General features: G+C 35.1%; 1 protein-coding gene across 1 annotated transcript in view; it reads right to left on the bottom strand.

Moving 5' to 3' along the window:
- The window catches only part of LRP1B (LDL receptor related protein 1B), a 1,792,829-nt gene that overhangs the window by 692,360 nt on the left and 1,077,856 nt on the right, over positions 1-22,613 (bottom strand). Inside the window, exons 19-20 of the mRNA XM_030883038.2 lie at positions 3,870-3,950; positions 2,560-2,721 (exon numbers count right to left, since the gene is read on the bottom strand). Coding sequence (XP_030738898.2) covers positions 2,560-2,721; positions 3,870-3,950 — 243 coding nt within the window. The remainder of the gene's footprint in view (positions 1-2,559; positions 2,722-3,869; positions 3,951-22,613) is intronic.

The following is a 22,613-nucleotide window of genomic DNA, read 5'->3' as shown; positions in this document are numbered from 1 at the left end:
GGACTGAATTATATGACTAATTGAATCAAATTTCTACTTTACCTTGGCAATATCCTCACAAATCCTACAAGTGCAAAATGGCCTTCCTGATCAGTGTTAACAATTCTATGTGTCATGGTTATTTTACAACTTCCATATCAGCATACATGAAATAATGATGGATAAAAATATTTCAATGCCCTTTGAAATACTACAGATTGTCTTACACACCGAAATCATCCCAGAATGATACCTGTCCTCAATTCCTGCATCTTGTTTTCACCAAGTAAAATATTTGATCAGGGAATCCTAGTACAACTTATAATCAGTTAAATATAAATTAGTTCAGGAAGTTCTTCTCATTCTTTCCTTGAAACATGTCCAAGAATCATGTGGGTTACCTGGATCATTTCCTTAGCATATTATCGTAATCATATAAGAAACGCATGGCATTCACACTGACAGTATATCCTTTACAGTAATATATTAGTGAAATTGAGATGCCCTCAAGATAAAGGTCATTAACCTTAGCCACTGATTCTATAATCCAAACCCAAATAACTCTCTAGAGAGTCCCTAAGGGGATGGGTCACTCACTTTGGATACTCATAAGGCTAAAGCAATCTCCCCAAAACTTCTTAATGTGCGATGATCAGTTTAACTTAGAGATACATGCACATAGAACAGAGGGATGGGATCTCACTTCTGAGATGAAAGCAAATTAACACCGGAGCAATTTATCTTTCACAGCATATTATGGGTCAGCGTCAGCACGCCACAGATGTACATCTCATGAGGAACATAAAAAGACATCTGTGAGATGGGGGAAAATGTACCAATAGTATATATTCAGTCTAAGTTAGTAATGAAATTTCAACCATACCCCAAATGAATGTTTCAAATATACAAAGAAAAAGAGGAAAAATATCTTTTTATATACCTTTCCTTTTTCCACTCCAGATTAGTAATAGGCAAAAAGTTCTAGTTCATATATACTAGTGGACCAACTAAATTGAGAGAGGAAAGGACACAAGAATGAGATAGAGAAAAAGGGAGAGAGGGAAAGAGAGAGAGAGAGAGGGATTTATCATTCCTCTCGATTTTGAAGCAAAATTAAATTAAAATATGTTCATGTTGAATTTTATAAGATACTGTTCCAAAAATTTTCTTAGTCATTTTCTGTTTTTACTATAGCTTCTGTTATGTCCACTGTCAGGAAAGACATGACTCATGCCATGACCACCATGAGGACCATGTGTTTTATCACTTCATGGCTCATAGGTGACTAGCCATATTTGGATCATGCCTCGAGTCTTATAACCCAGGTCACACAGGTAAAATCAAAATCAGACAATATCTCTTTTAATAAATCACTCAGGGAGTTCACCAAAAAGCTAGATTTATTCCTTTAAGAACCTAGTATTATGTAGATAATCTCTGTAATTGCCACTGTTTCCAGTATTTACAATTGAGAGAAATGAAGAGAAATGAAGACAGACAGACAGACAGACAGAGAGAGAGAGAGAGAGAGAGAGAGAGAGAAATGAAGAAAGAAAGAGAAACAAAAGAAAGACACAAGGAATTCATGTCAGAGAAAATACTTTAGAAATATTCTGTTTTATAGGTTGTCAAATATTTGCAGAAGACAAATATATCTCCTTGGAAAACACTTGGAAAATGATTTCTTTCTTATGATCACATAGTATGTGGTACGCTCTGCCCCGTCACCACATAAAATAATTCACTTTGTTGTTTGTCTGTTTGCATGCTAGATTTTTAAAACTAAACAGGGAATATGTTTTTTAATTCTTTAATCTATCCTTTGGTCCAAGCACAGTGCCTGGCACATGAAAAGTTCTCAATTAAGTATTTTTGGAATAAATGAAAGAATGGATAATAAATTATTTCAATTTCTTAGGCAGAAAGAAAGTTCTAGTTAATGTTATTGTTGTTACCAATTTTTGACAGGCTAATGCTTTTTCTGTGATATTTCCAACATGATTTCTAATTTATTAACACATCCTGTGGCTGATCAAATTTTGCAGAGCTACCCATGCAAACAACAGGGTCAGGCTGCCCATGGATATGCTGGGAACCATGGTCATGATCTCCTTCCTCTTTTAGTTTGCATTCCAGAAGGTCAATCAGTTGGAATACATCACCATTTAACAGGGGATGATTTCCAGCCTTCAGGAAACAAATATAGTGTAAAAATAAAAGGAAAATTATGCCTTTCTTATTCTTTTTTTTTTTCCTTTGGGGATGGGTTTGGGGGTTTGGAAATTTAGAAGTTGTAGGGGATTAAAAGAGTAGTAAGTAAAGGATCAAATGAAAGTAAAGCATCTAATGAAATAGGAAGCGAAGACCAAAGAAGAAAGTATCAAAGTATAAGGAGGAATTAAGGTTGAGAAACCAGAGAAAAGAAAAAGTAAAAGAGATCAGCAAATTATTTTATATAGTTCCACATACATTTTTTTTATCTGATGAACAATTTATTTTTCTATGACATTCACTCTAAAATACTTCAAATATTATATATCACTTTAAAATGAGATTCTGCAGATTCACAAAATTACTAACCTTCTCTGGTACAATTGATTTCATCACTGAAGTCTCCACAGTCATTGTCACCATCACAGGCCCAATGGCCTGGGATACATCTGCCACTGGAACATCTGAACTGATTATCAAAGCAGGACTGAACACAGCCAACCTCATCACTCCCGTCCCCACAGTCATCATCTGGAAAGAAGCAACAACAGCCAGGTGGTGAGAACTGGTCCATGGAGAAACTTTTCCTTATGAAATACTTAACATTTCTTTTTGGTATTGAGAGCTTTCTTTTGTTATTAAAAAAAGGAATGATAAATCAATGATCAACATTTCCCATGAGTAGTGGGAGAATTATTTTCATTTTTATATTGTTTATTTCTGATTGAATACCAACTGCTAAACTAAGGGGGAAAAATCCTTGACTTTGGATTTTGAAGCTTAACTTCCATTTCACTCAGAAATGACTAACCACTGACTAAATAAATCTATGCAACATGAAATAATTATGAAGTGGGAAGACAATGGTGACTGTAGGAATTTTATGGAATGATACAGCTTGTGATATAATTATTGCTGGAAAATTACTATTTAGACCTAGAACCTTTGTACCCCAGAGTTTATAACTGTATTTTTAATTCAGATCCTTTTTCTCCATTCTCCCACAAGAGGGCTCACTGTGTACCCTTCCTCCACTGGCTCTTAAGTGTGTATTTATATCAGGAAATTATTGTATGCTATCATTAGCAATGACACTCTTTATTAACAACTGTTGCAGGAGAGAGGAGAGAGGAATGTGAAGAGAAAACAGATTAAATTGAAATCAATGGCTGAGAAGTTATCGATTTATGTATAATTCATTTACCTGTATTTGGCATAATTTAACATAATGATACAATTGAGTGAAGAAAAAATACCATTTGTACATAAAAAAAAAAAAAACAAGGTGACAAAGTTGAGACCATGGATAATTCCAATATAATTTATAAACTACTCCATCCTGAGGTTATAGAGCGTTTTACATAAATGCTTTGGGGAGCCTGAATTGTCCAGGTTGTTTCCTCAGTTGTTGCTTTCACTTCATGTTTGTTGACTTAGGCTATGTCCAGCATAATATCTGAAAACAAGTCTCCATCACAGCCCCAAGGGACGGATATTGAGTTCCATTTCCCTAATGCTAATCCCCATTGACGTGCCAGCTGCCCTCTCACCACTTGTCTTGGCCATTTTGCTTGACTCTGCAACCTCCTCTCACAAACTACCTCAGAAAGAGGCAAAGCTGCACAGCCAGCCAGGCCCCCAATCAAATCAGTGCAGTCTAGTGGACATTTGGTACTTGCCAGAGTCGCAGTGCCATTTACTGCTAATGCATCTTCCACTTTTGCATGCAAACTGAGTTAGTGGCTCACAAGTTGGGAATTCTGTGAAAGATAGAAAAACATCCAATAGGAAACGTGTTATCGACTGTGTTTCAATTAATTTGCTTCTCATTTGCTAATATGATCAGAACTCTACCCTTCTCTTCCACAAAAGGCACAGAGGAAATGTTAGGTAAACAAATATAGTGGCAGTAACTTCTTGAGGACTTAGGATACACATACTTTTAATATCTTTTATATGAGTACATTTCAGTGACTGAAAGCCAAGGAGAATCACTTGAGGAAGGACTGTTTAGATTCATTCTACTGCAAGAAAAATAGACATCAATTCCCTGCACCAAGGGACTCAAGCTCCTCCCAGTGAAGAACAGCTGGATGAAGCTCTATATTCGTGTGCTTCAAAGTAAAGTGTGTGCTTTAAAAGGGAAAGGCCTTTTCTGAACATAGAGAGCCAAAGTAGGAAGGCTGGATCCAACTTTGCCTGAGTGATGTCAACATAATAAGTTGAAAGTAAGAAAACAAACATAAAGAAAAAACTCATTAAATTTAGTTTAGTTGGTATCAAACAGTTATAGATTTTGAAAGTGTGAATTCTAAGTTAAAAAAAAAAGAGCTGCATAGCACAGGGAGATCAGCTACATGCTTTGTGACCACCTAGAGGGGTGGGATAGGGAGGGTGGGAGGGAGGGAGACGCAAGAGGGAAGAGATATGGGAACATATGTATATGTATAACTGATTCACTTTGTTATAAAGCAGAAAGTAACACACCATTGTAAAGCAATTGTACTCCAATAAAGATGTTAAAAAAAAAACCCACAAAAATTCCCCTGAAAATCAACAACAGCAAAGGATTGGACTTCAAAGTAAAATTTTACTAAATTAAATCAAAAGACCTCCCTTCCTAACCCTTAGATAACTATGACAACAAAAATTAAAAAGCAAAACATAGAATTAGCACAGAAAACAATTCTGAAAGATTACTAGCCAATTCAAAGGACTGGTAAATTCAGCAATTTTGTCATAATAAGATCAGATAATCAAGACTGACTGCAAGAAGAAAAGAAAGAAAAAAGGTAGTAATAATAAGAGAAAATATAACTGCAAACAGTTCATCCAAGGAATTCAGAGCAGCTTACTAGTATTTCCCAGGAGAAAGTTTTTCATATGGTGAAAGTAATTCATGTAGAGTTTACATGGTGTGCTCAATATCAGAACTCTTATCTCCCAAGACAATATTCATGGAATCATAAACCCTCACACACACAACCTATTTAATAGACATTAAAAAAAATAGAAAAAGAAGAATGAAAATCCTCCATCATTTCACTGGCATAAAGGCAGAAGAAAAGGACACATGGAGACAGAACTGTGGCCCATATTCTTTATTATTGTTCCTCTCATAGGTGGAGCCAAAGTCATTTTGTGGCAACACTTGCTTTTCTCTCTAAGACAAGTGACGTAGAATCATAGCCTATATTTGATGGCAGGGGGACCAGCAATATTTTCAAGTTCTATTTTGTAGCTTGTCTCAGAGCTACCAAGGGGGCAGAGCAGCTGGACTCGGGCTGCCCAAACTCCTTCAGCCAAACCTGTTCACATCTTACCTACCCACACAATTATTTATCTACCTATAGTTTTAATTTTGGAGTTTTGAGTACTATTTTATTTGAAGAAAAATATATGAATAATAACAATATATTTCTTTGCTCAAAAAAAAGAAAGAAAACCATTGATTATATCCAATTATTTCAGCCCTAAAGAAACTGAGAGCATGAAAGTTAGACTTGCCTAAAGTTATATGTATTTCCTTAATGGAAAATAGGTCTTTAGAATTCAGTTCATCAAGCTCTTCATCTATCACTCCATCTATAACAACCTCGTACCGATTTCCTACCTTACTTTCATTTACCATCCATGAATTACCTGTTATTTACTCTACCCATATTTTTACTCTACCCATATGTATTTTCAGCTTAAAGGTTAAATATTTCTCATAAAATGTTTCATTGTGTAAAGGAGAACTTCCTTGTGTCTAGCAGAAATGAGTCCCTAAATACTTTCACTTCTTTAGCATTTGGTTCACAAGTTTTTGTCTGTACCAGTCACTGTTTCATAATGTTGGAAATTTCAATCATTTTGAATCTCGCTCTTTTCTTTAAATTCTATAATACTATCAACTTTTGATTTATTTTTATAGGGCAGATCATACCAAGATTTACCCAATCATTTTTGTCACACTTCTTTAGGCCTTTTTCCTTGTTTTTCTTTTAAGTTTTTAAACACAGTCCTGACCCAGGTACTCATTCCATAGAGCCTTAAAGGCTAAATCATGGGGCTCCCACATGCATGGGCAGTTTGCTCCCTACACCTTCTCTCCATCATCAGGCCCTCTGGACTGTTGGATAAGGCTGACCTCACACATCATGCCGTCTTCCCTGGGCAAGTGGTTTCCTGCACTGCACCATTTATAAGAAGATTTGAATGGTAATTACCATCGGACCCCATATGGCCTTGCCGTCCTCATGGAACTTGGGCCTATTTGGCAGTCATGCTTCCCAGGTTTTCCCTCAAGTCCTCTTCTGGATCATTTCTTTTTTAAGAGGACTTTACAAAGTAACTCCAGGTAGTGGTTCCACTTGAAAACTATGTTATTGAGTATTTTCTTAGTACTTCAACCAATAAAGTACACTAGTGAAGGTATTTTCAGGAAATAAGAATTTTAAATGACATTGCTATAAGTCCTATAGAATTTTTGCATTTTCCCTTAAAAACCATGGCATTTTAAAATTAAAAGTCTATATCAATACATATTTTTGGCAAATCACTAGTAACTAGACTTAATAGTAAAATGCAAGCAAATTCATTTTGCGTGATCCTGTCAAAGACCTATTTTGTATATTATCCCCCAAATAATATTTCAAATTTAAATCGGAGGTAAAATATTCACCCTTGTTCTTAAAATGGTGAAACAATGAGTTACCTTTGGAGCCTGTAAGAACTCTCCCTATCATGCAGCTGAGCTGGGAAAAGAGAGTCAGCCAGGATGATCAGCAGTGATATTCAGTGAACAGACTGCAAGTGATATAGCTATTGTTTTTCTTTTTTTTTTTCGTTTTTTTTTTTTGCGGTACGCGGGCCTCTCACTGTTGTGGCCTCTCCCGCTGCGGAGCACAGGCTCCGGACGCTCAGGCCCAGTGGCCACAGCCCACGGGCCCAGCCGCTCTGCGGCATGGTGGGATCCTCCCAGACCAGGGCACGAACCCGCGTCCCCCGAATCGGCAGGCGGACTCTCAACCACTGTGCCACCAGGGAAGCCCATATACAGACATTTTTAATATTGGTAACTTATGCAATGATAATATAAATTGCTATTATTTCATAAATAACATGTAGGGAAAGTAGTGGCTTCATACCAGATCAGGTTGACATGGCATCCTTGACTACCTGCTTCTTTACTTCTTAAAAAGCAATTTCTTTGTGTGTATTTACCTTTGAGTATATCCATCTGAGGTACTGGCATAATATCAACAATGGAAATGATTCTAAAACTGAACAAATCTTTACTAAATTTTATGATTACCAAAGCCATTTCTTGAGATATGAATTTTAGAATAAGTGTAACTTTTTGAAGCCAAAACATGTGATGAGAGTCTAAATATGATTCAAAGATAGAAGTGATAAGGAGGCAATCACGGATATGCAGAGATAAAAGACTATATCAAAAGCCATGCACGTAGCAACCCAACAAATACTCAGACATATAAGAGAAAGCACTCAAAAGAGAAATGAAAAATGCACAAGGCATAATTTAATCAATATTCCTAAGTATTTTTTTAACTTGACAAGATAATGAAAACTTATGTTAATCTTTCAAGAATCAACATGAATTTTGTCAAAAAAGTGTTCTCCTCCTTAGATCAATAAGTGCTTAATGTTTAGAAGATGTACAGTAGACATGAATAGAGACTTTATATGAAGTATCAACATAAGTTATGATTAAAATGAGTAAGCAACTAAATGCAATGTGTAAGATATGATGAGATCTAATTTTTAAAAATAGCATTACATCTTTAGGCATCTATAATAGGTTAATTTACATTTTAAAATCTCTTTTCTGTAAACTTTGGAACATAATAGCCAACATCGTAAGTTTTATTAGGAAAAGAAAAGTCCCCCCAGGCATTTGGAAACTTCTGAAATTTGGCAATACAGGCATACCTCAATACAGGAGATATTGCAGGTTTGGTTTTAGACAACCTCAAATAAAACAAATTTTCAATAAAGTGAGTCACATAAATTTTTGGTTTCCCGATGCATATAGAAGTATGTTTACACTATACTTTATTAAGTGTGAAATAGCATTATGTCTAAAAAACATACATACCTTAATTAATAAATACTTTATTCCTCAAAAATGCTAACCATCAGCTGACAACACACAAGCTTTCAATCTGTAAAAACCACAATATCTATGAAGTGCGATAAAGAGAAACACAATTAAATGAGGTGTACCATTGGTTGAGAAATTTCCCATGTGACCTTTAAGATTCTATCCACTTCTTAGATTCTAAGTCTAAAAACCAGCCAAAAAAAAAGAATCTGGAAATTAGCTCCATAAAGGTAAAAACTTTCGAAATGAATAAAATAATTGAAAATCCAGTGTATCTTCACTCTCTAAGAAAAGGAGAGCCATACGTCTTCTGCCCACAGTAAATACAACATATATACATGTGTAAAAAATTAATAAATAGGAACCTCAATTAAATACAGTTGGGAGACCAGAAGGGGGAGCTCTCACACCCTGGGATGATAGCTGAGCCCAAGAAGAAGAAGAAAGACTCCTTTTCTTTCCTGGCGATGAAAAGTCATGAACTCTGTTTGTATACGCCTCCCATCTTCCTTTTTCCCCTCTATAAAAGTGCTCTCCTCCCTTTATGGGGTTTTGCATGTGGCTCACCATGGTTGCAGACTCTGAATTGCACTACTCTGCTGATTCCGAAAAAATCCATCTTTAGTGGAGAAATATCTGGCAGTCTGTTTGTTTTAGGTCAACATATGCATATAATGCATATATGTTCTTAAGCAACTACACCTCATTTCTGATTCATTTTTAACATAATACTTAGTTACATCGTTTCTCTTGGAAACCTTGTTGTCTGAGTTTATAGGACCAATAGGTAAATTCTATAGAGAAAAAAAAATTGGGAACTAGAAGAAAGCATAGGGCAAATCACTAAAAAGAATGAAGGTATTAATTTAATGGACACATGCAGCAGAGTAAAGTCACTAATGATTCATTTTTGTTTCCTTATTGGTAAATCACATAGCCTCTCTGGTCACAGACTCCTGGTTTGTAACATGACCTCTTGAGTCCTTTAAGTCCTAAAGATCAAGAAGTCAGAAGAAGCATTATCTGGAAATGCACAACACTAAAAGAATTTAAATGTGGAACAAATAGGGCTCATCACCTGAATAACTCCTGGGATTATCACAGCATTCCTATAAAACACAGTAACTGAATTTCAGATACATGAAAGAACTAACAAATAAAGAAATGTTAAAATTACCTTGGGCTTTTCTCTGCTTAATAATGCAGTCAAATGTAAAATACATTTTAGAAAGAGTTCCATCAAAAAAGTTTAATATAGGCCTCCACCCATTTTTCACTAATGTTGGAAAATACCGTGTCCATAACTCCTTAGTCTCCTATAACCAGTATCTGATGGTGATAGAGAAATGAGATCTAATGACAATACATATTTTTCTCCTAACAAATAAAACAAAAACTTTTTAAAGCAAATGTAACATTTTCCCTGTTCTTCCATATTAGTGTTAATCTTAAAGTTGAAAATAGAATCCAATATTTCAGTTTGTTTCTGGATACTTGTTCTGTTAAAATATCATTATGAATTCTTATATTTGATAAAGACTTAAATGTTATACATAAGCTTTTCTTTCTTGATTTTGCATAAATATTCTTTGACTTTTGATCTTCCTTGAGACACAAAGATCCAAAGTCAAAGAATATTTATCATGTTAAAATTACAGCAAGGAAAAGAAAACTATTTTATTTCTATAGTTACTTCAACCTCATAGAATATATCATATGGATTAATGGACTGTTAAAAAATCTTCCATTGTTGCAGGTAGTATGCTCAATTTACCTATTATATCTTTCACCTAAAATTTATTGCCAGGTTCTATGTAGGCTATTGTGTAAATGGCAACAATTTTCTCTTTCTCTCAAGGGTAATCATGGTTGGTATGGTACTTATATTTATCTAATATACAAAGCTTAGAGAAATGTTTCCCAGTGAGGTAGATTTCAGATCCAATTTATGTTTTTTTCCTGTCTCTAATATAAGATTTTCCTACTTATTCCTCTTCCTTGGCCCCAATATGAATACTTATAAGTAACTTATTGAAGTTTCAAAATACAGTTATCACAGGTTTGTTTGAGAGCATATATTACACATACTATATATATGTAATTTGACCTTCATGATTAAGTGTGTAGAAAATGTATAGAAGATTCAAATTAAAATAAATGTTAAGAATAATAGAGGAGTCTGTGGTTAGGAAAGTGTTATATAAACATGAAAGAGATAATAATACTCACATTATATATTACTATCTATTGAGAAGAGGTACTAGGCTAGCCACATATACATTACTTACACTCTTCACAACAGCCCTGCAATTGTTACTACTAACCCAAATTTGCAGAACAGCATAACTTGCCTAAGGATACACTGCATAACCAGCAAATGTCAGAGTAAAATGTGAATACTAGTCCAAAATATATTATTTCTTCACTATACCCTGCTGATCATACCAATACCCTTAAAAATTATATCAAAGAAATACTGGGGTAAAGATGAAAAATTTGTTTTTTCTGTGGCTTACGTCTTCTATTTATACTCCAATTCTGACTTTTACCTACTCCAAAGCATATAATTAAATTATAGTTATGGAAAATACCAGTACTTCATAAGATTATAGCAATTATAGGACTATAGCCTCTGGGAAAATATATAACATTTCTAGTTACTGACGCTACTTGTGGCCCCACAGAATTGGTACTTATATAGGACAGACTTCCAAAGATCCAATAGAGTAAATACACTTTGGAGAAAAATGTGAGAGAACAGTGTACCCCAAATCGTCTTCATTCTGATGCTCTTCCATTGTTGTTACATAAAAACCTCATTTTATATCTCACATATGATGCCATGTATAAAGAATATAAACGTTATAGGTAGGCAAACCTGAGTTCAAATCCTGGTTTTATCACTAACTAATGTGTGACCTTGGAAAGTTACTTAATACTCCTGACCCCAGGTTCCAACTCTATGAAACAGAGTAGAAAACTACTGCAAAGGTTCAAGATATTCATTCAAGATATTTTACTGAAAACTTTATACCAGACGGAGTTCTAGGCCTTAGAGATACATCACCTAGAATAAATGAATGAATGAATGAATAGAATAGAATGGTACTAGGCACTGGGAATACAATTTTCAGCATTTTCTTTTCTCAGAATGCTTATAATCTGGTAGGAAAAACATCTGTAATACAATTAAAGAAGTGACTTTAATAAATCTCTGAAAATGCTACAATATAGGCAGTACAAAGTGTTACTGCAACACACAACATACGCATCTAAACTAATCTTAGATATTGTGCCCCAAAGGAAGTGTTGTACAAGTGGATACAAATGATAGATTCAGGTTAAATCAGATAAACAGGAGGAAAATGAGTGCTTTTACAATATTCCAGAAAGATGGCATTTCTGAAGGCCTAGAAGTCAGAGTATATAAAATGTTTGAGAAACTGTAAGAATTTCAGAATGGCTACAATATGGTGTAAGATAGAAGTAGTGAAACTTTAGGAGCTGTAAATAGACTTGAGAGACAGATTCAGAAACGATCACTATTGGGACTTCCTTGGTGGTGCAGTTGTTGAGAATCTGCTTGCCAATGCAGGGGACATGGGTTTGAGCCCTGGTCTGGGAAGATCCCACATGCCACGGAGCAACTAAACCTGTGTGCCACAACTGTTGAGCCTGTGCTCTAGAGCCCGCAAGCCACAACTACTGAGCCCACGTGCCACAACTACTGAAGCTCATGTGCCTAGCACCCAGGCTCTGCAAAAAGAGAAGCCACCGCAATGAGAAGCCCACACACCACAGTGAAGAGTAGCCCCCGCTCGTCGTAACTAGAGAAAGCCCGCATGCAGCAACTAAGACCCAACAACGAAGACCCAAATGCAGCCAAAAAAAAATAAATTAATTAATTAAAAGAAAAAGAGAAATGATCACTATTGATATAACAAAGCCTTGGAAGTCAAAGGAACACCCAGGGAGTATATTAAAAATGAGACTGAGAACTGGAAAAAATTACTGAATAGTTCTGGCAACGTGGTAGACAAATGAGAAATGCTAGATAAAAGAGCAACGAAACATTTTAACACAGAGGTGAATATGTAAGAAAATAATGTAAATTTTCCAAGTCCAGTAATGAAAATGGTTCAGAAAACTAGAATAGTTAGTGAACTATAACTTTTGTGTGTATGTGTGTGTGTGCACATGCGTGTGTGTTATTTTGCTCACAAAGGCAGTAGAAGAATGATAGAATTATAATGTAGATGCTTGGGTTTTAATTTCAACATCAGACAGGTGACAATTCTTCAGTTCCACACAAGGTATGAATACTAATAGAGACCTTGGATTCTCAGAGGCTAAAGCCCCAGTGGAAGGGTGCGTGAGATAACATTCCTTCCAGTACAAAGAGATGTTCCAGCCTGGACTGTAAGTGGAAAAACGTATACAGTTTCCCCTGGACATGTATAATTATGAGACTGCATCTTAAGTTCTAGTTTCTATAGTTCAGGAAAACTCAAGTTACAAAAATCAAGGTAAAAATTAATTCAGGGCATATAGTATTTCTGAGGCTTGTCAAGTACTCAGAAGAGCTGATCCCAAGACAGGTCTCATAAGCCTTCCGCAGAGCTGAAAAACATAGAAGACAGGCTCAAAATTCAGAATTATAAAAAAATAAAAGAAAAAAGGCAAAAGAAAAAAAATCTGGCTAGTGAAAGTCAGCAGATCCAACAAATGGCAGAATTAGATCCACAAGCTCTTCAGATATTTTAAAAATATGTGATACAGAGTAGATTGAAATATGATAGGTACTATAAAATAGGGAAGTCAAAATTTATTTTAAAAAAGAAAGACAAAAATTTTTAAAAATGTAAAAAGACACCCTGAGAAAAAAAATTAGGCAGACTTGAAAAGCAACCAAATAGAGCATTTAGAAATGTAAATCAGAGCCTTGGAATACAAACCGCATGAACTAGTTAAATTACAAATTAGTACATTTGAAGTAACAATTACTAAACTGGAAAACAGATCTGAAGAAATTTCCATGGTTGCAGTTCAAAGATTAAAAATAATGTGGAAGGGATTAAGAATCATGGAGGACAGACTAAAATGATCAAACACTAACCTAACAGTTCCAAAAACAGTGAAGAGAGAAAATGGAGATAGGTGATATTTGAAAAGATACTTCTTTAGAATTTCCCAGAATTTATGAGAGATATTTTAAATCGTCCCATATTTTAAATCGTCTTATAGAATGAGATCAGCATTGATGTTAATCATTGCATGGAATTAAGGAAAAAGGGGAATTAGTACTACCAGCTAACCAATGGAAGAGTGGTACAATTAACTACCCAAACACTGTATTTGGTTTTATATGTGGTTCCTATTTAATCCTCATGACTATAAAACTACTACTATGAGATAGTTTTTATTATTGCCATTTTACATGTAAAAGAAAAAACATTTCAGAGAAATTAGCTTTTACTTTTTAAGTTATCCTTAAACAGGAAAAAATATAAATATACAGAGAATATTAAAAAATTAATAAGCTTGAGTAATATCATCTATCCATCTATCAGTCTGTCTATCCATCTATATGTCAAAAGAAATCTACAGCAACCTATAAAAAATACACATTTTTCTTCTGTTCACAAGGGAATTCTACAAAAACAATAAATTCCCTGGCCACGAAGCAAGTCTCAATAGTTTCCGAAGAAGAAATATTATACCAGACTTTTTCTCATGCAACAATTACATTATAATCATTTTGATTAAAACTGAAGACAATCACAAATGATTGATATATAGTCTTCCGTATATTTATGGAAGCTGACCAATAAGCAATATTTTACTAATCAAATTTTGAAAATTATATACCTTTCTAAATGTTTTTATTAAAAATGAGAATTGGGGCTTCCCTGGTGGCACAGTGGTTGGGAGTCCGCCTGCCGATGCAGGGGACGTGGGTTCGTGCCCCGGTCCGGGAGGATCCCATGTGCCGCGGAGTGGCTGGGCCCGTGAGCCATGGCCACTGGGCCTGCGCGTCTGGAGCCTGTGCTCCGCAGCAGGAGAGGCCACAGCAGTGAGAGGCCCGCGTACCACAAAAAAAAAAAAAAAATGAGAATTTTACTTTCTTTTTGTACTCCACACTTTCCCTTTCCCACTCTCTCAATATAGTTTCTCATTGGTTTTAACTACATCATGAGGTAACAACTTCTTATATTATTATGACAACACATTATTTTCTAAAGTTGTACAACTTTAACTTGTACAGCTTTAACTTAAAACTAACTTACAGAATATTCTAGTTAAGAGGAAGCCAAAAGACAAGTATAATTTTGGGAAATCAAGAAATAGTGGTTAAACATTTTACTGAAAAAATGGAAATAGTAACCAGAAAACTTGGCTAAGAGTTAAAAACGGTTGCCACTGGAGTTGGTGAAAAGGGTGCGGTAAAGTAACTACTAGTTTTTTTTGTTTTATATATTATCTGAGTTTTTAAAGCTAAGTGTGTGTCTACGCACACACACAAATATATGTAGTTATATACAAAATAGGGATAGAGATGGGCTAGATTATGGACATATTGAACCTAGAATTTCAGTACCATATAAGGACATAGTCCTCCTGTGTAAGAATTTACACATATTAAAGAAGAGGATATGTATAAATTTTTGCTAATAAAAATGCATCAATATTTAGAAAATTCACACATAAGTACATCAGGTTAAAATGTCATTAGCTTCTTATTTCTTTCACAGCACTTGTCATAGGTTTTAATTATTTTGTCTTTTTGCTGACTGAGGTATGTTTTTTTTTCTTCTCTCCCCTAACCTGTAACAGAAACTCTGCCTTTTGTCTTCTCTTATGACCCAGGCATCTAGAACATAGCAGGTGAGAACACCTGACTTGGTGAACTCTAGAGAACTGAAAAGCTGATGTCACAATATTTGGAGAGCAGATCAATAAAGGATGAGGATCTGAAAAGGATGAGGCTCTGAAAAGGATGCTGGCTCAGGAGGATCTGAAAGGATGCTGAGGCTCTGAAAAGGATGAGGCTCCGAAAAGGATGCTGGCTCAGGAGGACTCACAGAAGTTACATCCTGACCGCTTTGTGGCAGAGTACCCTGGGGTAGGGTCCCAACTTCAGCCACCTATGATCTGCTCAAATGTTAGAAAAGATCTTATCATAGCAATAAACAGCAACTTGTGATTCAAATATTGGCATATGTACACAGCTTTCTGTTTGCAGAATGCCAACTCAGCATTATAGAAATGATGTTTCCTGGATCAATACAGGACTTCAACCTGACATCTTTCAAAACACTAAATTTAATATTAGAAAATAAGGATTTGGAAATATTGCTATTTTCTGAACTAATTTCAATTGGGCCAACTCTAACTCCAGTTGAAAATATATATTTCCATTTGAGAATATCTATCTATCTATCTATCTATTCTCATTTGAGAATAGAAAATTATTTGAAAGGAAGAAAAAAGAAATCTTCTATTGGATGACTACTAGATACCAGATACCAAGTACTATCTAGATCTTGCATATATTATCTCATTTGATTCTGATTATACATTTATATATATGTTTGAGTATACGCATATATGTGTGTGTATGTGTGTGCATATATATGTGCGTATATGTATATACAATGTGTGTATAACCAATGAGGAAATCAATGCTGCTGAAATCTCTGAAGAATTCATGTTTACTTTTGATAGATTTAAAGGCCTGCGTTTCTGTCAGCACCATAGAGGCGGTTATAATTATTATTGCCCAGTGGCTAGTGAGCCAGCAAATTAATTCTGTTAGTGCAGAGCTCTAGACACAAAGGAAAAGCAAGAGAATTTGAGGATTGGAGTAATATTATAGAGAGATTTGGTGAGAAGTTAACCAGGAGGCAGGGACTAAATTAATAGGTATTAGGAGGGTATTTCAGAAACCTGGATGCATATTAGAATTACCTGTTCAGCTTTTAAAACTACCTATACCTGAGCCTCCATTATAATTCAATTGGTGGCATAGGGCATAATAAAGTTGCCCAGATGCAGTGGACTGAACTGTATGGATCAAAAAGATATGTCCAATCCTAAACCCTAGTACATATGATTGTGACCTTATTTAGAAATAGGGTCTTTGCACATGTAATTAAATTAAGGATCTTGAGATGAGATCATCCTAGATTCAGGCTGGAACTTAAATCCAGTGACTGGTGTCCTTATAGGAGAAAGAGAAAGAGACACAGGGAAGAATCTGTGAAGATGGAGACAAGAGATTAGAGTTATGCTGGAACAGCGAAGGAGAGCCAGGAGCCAACAGAAGTTGAAAGAGGCAAGAAAGGATTCCCTTGAAAGGAGGCTCTGCTGACACCTTGATTTTGGACTTCTGGCCTCCAAAGCTGTGAGAGAATACATTTCTGTTGTTTTAAGCCATAATGTTTGTGATAATTCATTGCAGTAGCACTATCAAATTCTTATTTGTAGAGAATTTGAAATCACAGAGTTTATCTGTGATTGACTCAGATTTTATCTGAGTCATTTTATCTGAGTCAGAGTTTATCTGAGTTTATCTGTGAATGGTTATCGCCATATTGAGACAAGTTATCAAACAAGTAATAAAACATCAAACATTTTTAATCTCAGAATATTGACAGTCTTTTTGAAATAAGTGGAAGATGGGAAAGAGGAATGAAAACTGGAAAATGGTAAATAATATTGTCCCAATTCCAAAAATGAGTGAAAATTTGTAAACTATAGAGAGGTGAAGTTTACACATATCTATGACTATAATTTTAGAATGAATTTGTTGAAACATTTTTTTGTCAGCATTTTTAAAGAGACTGTTTTCTCATGAGTAAAATAAAATTAACTCATGTCAAACTAACTTTAATTATTTGCTACAATTTTCAGTTAAGTATATATCATAAGAATTCTATAAACAGAGTGTTCCTGTCTTTTTAGCAAAATTTTTGAGAAGTCTTATGATGATAAATGAAAGTATCATGCATGCAAGATGAGATGACATAAATTTAAGTGGATGAGTACTTGATTAAAAATTGTATCCACAGAGTTTTAATTATTGGATCAGTTTTTCCCAGGATGTTTTTAATTGCTTTCCAAAAGGTTCATGTCTTTGGCACTACGATTTGGTTACAGCCTTAAAAGTTATGCTTATCAAATCTCTGAATTACACAAAACTGGAAGACATCATTAGCATTACGGATTCAGAATTACAAAATTGGATGAAGGGTTAAGAGTCATCAGAGAAGGGAGGTCTAAGAGTGACAGTATGAAATGAAAAGGACCTCACCCATGCACATATTTTAAAATATGTAGGTAAGGAAGAATCAGAAGACTATCAAAATAAAACTTAAAAGAATGTTGAAATGTAAATATTAAAAGTACCCCAAAGGAGTGATCTAGTCTATATGAAAAGCTTAGATATTTTAATTGACTGGGAGCTCAACATGTGAGTTACATGATAAGGCTGCCATCTAAGACTATCTTAACAGAAGCCTAGAATCTATATTACTGAAGGTAATAAGCCCACTATAATCTGTTGTACAAATATCACATATGAGATACTATGTTCTGTTCAATTCTAGGCCATGACTTTTTTTTTAAATTGCAGTAAAAACACATAAAATTTACCATTTTAACTATTTTTTATGTATACAGTTCAGTAGTGTTAACTATATAGTGATAATTATATTCACATTGTTGTGCAACAGATCTCTAGAATTATTCATCTTGCAAAACTGAAACTCTGTACCCATTGAACATCAACTGCTTGTTTTAGGGCATTAATTTTACTAAGTTCATTAAAAATCCAAGCATATGCATAATAGGGCAATGGGTAGGGAAAGAGCCCACAAATGTTCGTGTAAGAAAATTTGAAGGAAGTGTTGTGTTTAACTTAGAAAAGAGAAAGTCTAGGTTGACATCATGTGCCTTTGGTTATCTAAAGAGTGATCCTGTGGACAAAATTACAGATTCAGACTGTGTAGCTTCATGAGAGACTCCATGAGAATCATTCATGACAATTTTGGGGTGTATAAGAAAAGAGAACTGATTGTATTTGCTCAAGAGGTAGACTGACCATTTTACCCTGTCTAGAGAAGAAGAAGAAAAAATGGACAGTGGTGGCAGGTCTAAGAGATGGTCATTAGGAGAGCAGCCTGCTCACATTTGGGAGATGAAAAATAAAGTGGACCCAGCAAAAGATAGCAAAACTTCTTTTGTCATATTGGTAATGCAACCAAGAAGATGCCCACCAAGCACAGGGAATTCTAGCAACTTAAGAGTATGAGGTATACCATCTGTGACGGGGATAAAAGAGATGTAGGTCTAGATGTGAGGGAACTCTGAAGAAGGGAAAAGAAGAGAAAACAGAGAAAAAAGAGAAAGTTCAAGGAACTCTGAAGAGGGGTGACACCTCAGGTCTCTCAGAAAATCCCACATAAGAGCCCTTCAAGAGAGGTGCATTTTTCATGTGTCAGAGGGCTATGACATGCAGAGAAGCAGAGAGAAGATTATCACTAGACCTACTTAAAAAGATGTTACCTATCTCCTCCATCTTTCCCCTCTTCCTGAAGAGCTAAGGCTAGTAAAGAGAGGAGACGTAGACAGTGAAAAAACAGGTTCTAGGACCTCTCATCCAAGGTCCTAGAACCTCAAGTCTAGCTGGCAATGGGGAGGAGAAAGCTTTGACTAAGATATAATACTGGAGGGTTTTTTTGCGGTACGCGGGCCTCTCACTGCTGTGGCCGCTCCGGTTGCGGAGCACAGGCTTCGGACGCGCAGGTTCAGCGGCCATGGCTCACGGGCCCAGCCGCTCCGCGGCATGTGGGATCCTCCCGGACCGGGGCACGAACCCGTGTCCCCTGCATCGGCAGGCAGACTCTCAACCACTGCGCCACCAGGGAAGCCCCAATACTGGAGTTTTAAAATGGGTTGAATCAAGTTATAGAAACAAAAAGTTACCAGGGTCACTGGGTCTGCCAGGATGCTACTAAAGAATGGCAAAGCAGTTTCTGACAATTATTATATTTTATCAGTACTCCACTGGGTTAATAATTCCCATTAATTAAAATTGTTACACATATATCCAGTTTTTCTTTGTATTATTTGTAATTAAACAAATAATAATACTATACTTAAAATCAGGAACTTTGTTTTTCTAATAATATAGTTGAAAATATCTTTGATACAATTTATGCTGATTTAACCAGGAAATGACTTCTTTTTGATAGCTCTCTCTCTCTCTTCTGTTTGTGTCTGATACTTGCCAATTCTTTTTCTGATATTCTTTGCTCCTTAATTACATAGAGTAAAATTACAAGTATACTTAAAGGTAAGATTCCAAGTACATGAGACAGAAATCTACTATCTTCAAAGATAAAAGATCCATAAGATGGAATAATATTAACTTTGCAAATCTCAGTGGATTTTTATTTATACCCCATTGAATTATCTTTCAATCTGTTAATAAACTTTAGGTATTTTCCAAAGTTAAATCTTTTGAACAGATCAGAAGTTACCAACTCACATCAAGACATATTTATTAAAAAATAATAATAAATGTAAGCTATATGGAGATACCTGGAAGATAGAACAATCCAAAGATTGTTAATCTAAATTTTAAAATAAACAACTATACTGTTTTTGACTATAAATTGCCCAAGGGGTAAAAATGCAAGTTTGTTTGAAATATTCTTATATTTAATCATGAAATATCCTTATATTTAATGCTTTAATTTGGAGATGGGAATGGTATTTGTCTGGATAATTGCTCCCATCATAAATTAATTCTGCATATATAAACATAATTATGTCATCAAGTATATGTTAGATAAAATCAAATATGAATGGCGGTTCCCTTAAGTCAGTGGTTCCTAAAGCGTGGTCTCTGGACTAGCAGCATGAGTATCTACATCAATTAGAAATTTGTAGAAACGTAAATTCTTAGGCGCCACCCAGGACCTACTGGATCAGAGACTCTGGAAATGGGGCCCAGCATTCTGTTTTTTAATGAGCCTTCCAGAGATTCCATGCTTGCTCAAGGGTGATAATTGGTGCCTTAAAGGTACCTGAACTTGAGTGTCTATTCATACCACTTGTTAAGCACTAAAAATACTGATTCTTGGGTCCTATCCCCAGAGATTTTTATTTAAGGAGCCTGGGGTGAGGCATGGGCAGGTAATTTTAAAGCTCCTCAAGTGATTTGTTAATTGACAGCTAAAGTTGAGAGCCAGTGTTAAATCCTATCCTTGAAATGAGACTGACCATTTAGTTCCTTGACATACTTCTAAGACAAACTGCACAATTTTAACATTTCCTCTGTCATTTGCGGCATCAAATTACAGATTCTCCTTTCTGCACAGGTAACCTACTAAAAAAGTTAAAAGATTCTTTAAAGATTAAGAGAGAATACTCAAGGGCCTTCCTAGTTATGTGCTTGCCCACATATAATCTCAACCTAAAATGTGCAATTAATTTATAAAGGCAAATGTAACTAGAATGAATTAGGTTTGTAAACAGGTGACAGTGAATTCCACTGAAAATTTGACCCTCCGTTACAGTACCTTCAGCTCCTAATTACTACCAGAAACATTTCTAATCATAGGTTTCTCATGTTTTTAAAGCCAAATTTTAATATTCTTTTCAGTGTCAACAGTAGTTTTTAAACATAACAGAGGTGGTTCATGGAGCTGAAGTGTAAAAAAAAAAAAAATGATTGCAGAGTCTTCTAGTTGGATTAAATCTATGGGAACTTGGCTAACACCAAACTGAAAAGTGAAATATGATCAGTCCAAATTTTACAATGATGCTTATTAAAACTGAAAATTAGCTAAATCTATATTTATTTCTGGATTATTGCCAAGTAGAGTGACTGCTTTTTTATAAATGCAGTGAATTAAACAATTTACAATTTTTTTGTGATTCTGTATTCAGTGCAGAGATAATTTCTGTTATGACAGAAATTCAGGCCATTCTCCCTTACAACTTTAAAAGTGAGACTGTGCCTACCAGAGCTTCACTATCAGCTTCTCTATTGACATAGATTTTGAGTTAAAATGACAATCTGAGAGATAAATGTATGTTATGAAAGAGAGGAACATGTTTGGAGAGAAACATGTTCTTATGCTGTAAAGAAGAAACGGTGCTGAGACTAACCCATGTGGTTTACTGACATTCTCTAAAATTTCTATATTTCAGAACTATACTATTTGACAACTAAATTTCATAATGTGTACACATCCTGTGGTGTACTGGAGGCATCTGTACCAGCTTGCAGAGCTGATTCTTAAATTTTCAAGGATTCTATGAGTCAGTTGTTAAGCACACAGCCATTATTTTAAATAATAATAATAAACATAAATTTATAATTAAATAAATAACATTGCAAACAAGGGTAATTAATACTCAAGGTTCATAATTTTCTAATTATTTTGCTTTTGAAGTTATTTATGTCAATTTTATCTGTACCACAGAAATACTGTATATTGGTATGCACATCTTTTCCCAATTCTACATTCAGAGAGTCATGTTGGCAACCTGATATTGGCATTGGTGGAAGTATTTAAACCACAAAAATAGGCAAACACTAGATCAGGGCTCCTCTCCACTAGGAGATGTTGAAAGATTTACCAACACACCAATGAATAAAACTCACTATAGGTGGATGTGCATTTAAATAAGATATTTATGGATATGTATAATATAATGGCATTATCTGCCCCCTATTTGCACCCTGTCCTTGGCTCCCAAACAAGGTCAACCTGAAATGGCTGAGTTTTAGTTTCAAGCACACTTGGGTTCATGGTTTGGTCCTGCTATTTACTAGTTTTGTGATCTCACACATGTTACACATGTCTCTACGTTTTGACTCCCTTAACTGTAAAACGTGGACAGTAATATGTTTCTAATAGATTTGTTGTAAAGATTCAGTAAGAAAGTATGTGTCTGGACTCCCTCTGACCCGTTTTTCCCCTCCCCTCATGAAAATTATGTTGGTTTGCTGGCATGATTATTTTTATTATTATTGAAATTTTAGGGTAATGTTTTTCTCCTTTGATTCAATTAAGTTATCATTAAAATAGAGAAAAAAGTCTTACTCTAGACCTGTTACTCAAAATAAGTCAGCTCAAAGTCTTAATCGAAATTTTCTAAAGAGTTCATTATGTATTTTCTTAGTCTATATTGTTTTCATGGCATTTCTTATCTGACTTGGGACTTTGATTCCAGGGTTTATCTGTATTTAATGTTTTCAGGTTTCTCATTACCTTTCTGGTATACTCTGGATGGAGAT

This window comes from Globicephala melas, chromosome 7 (assembly GCF_963455315.2).
Source record: "Globicephala melas chromosome 7, mGloMel1.2, whole genome shotgun sequence".
Taxonomy (NCBI): Eukaryota; Metazoa; Chordata; class Mammalia; order Artiodactyla; family Delphinidae; genus Globicephala; species Globicephala melas.
This window is presented reverse-complemented; position numbering and strand designations above follow the sequence as displayed.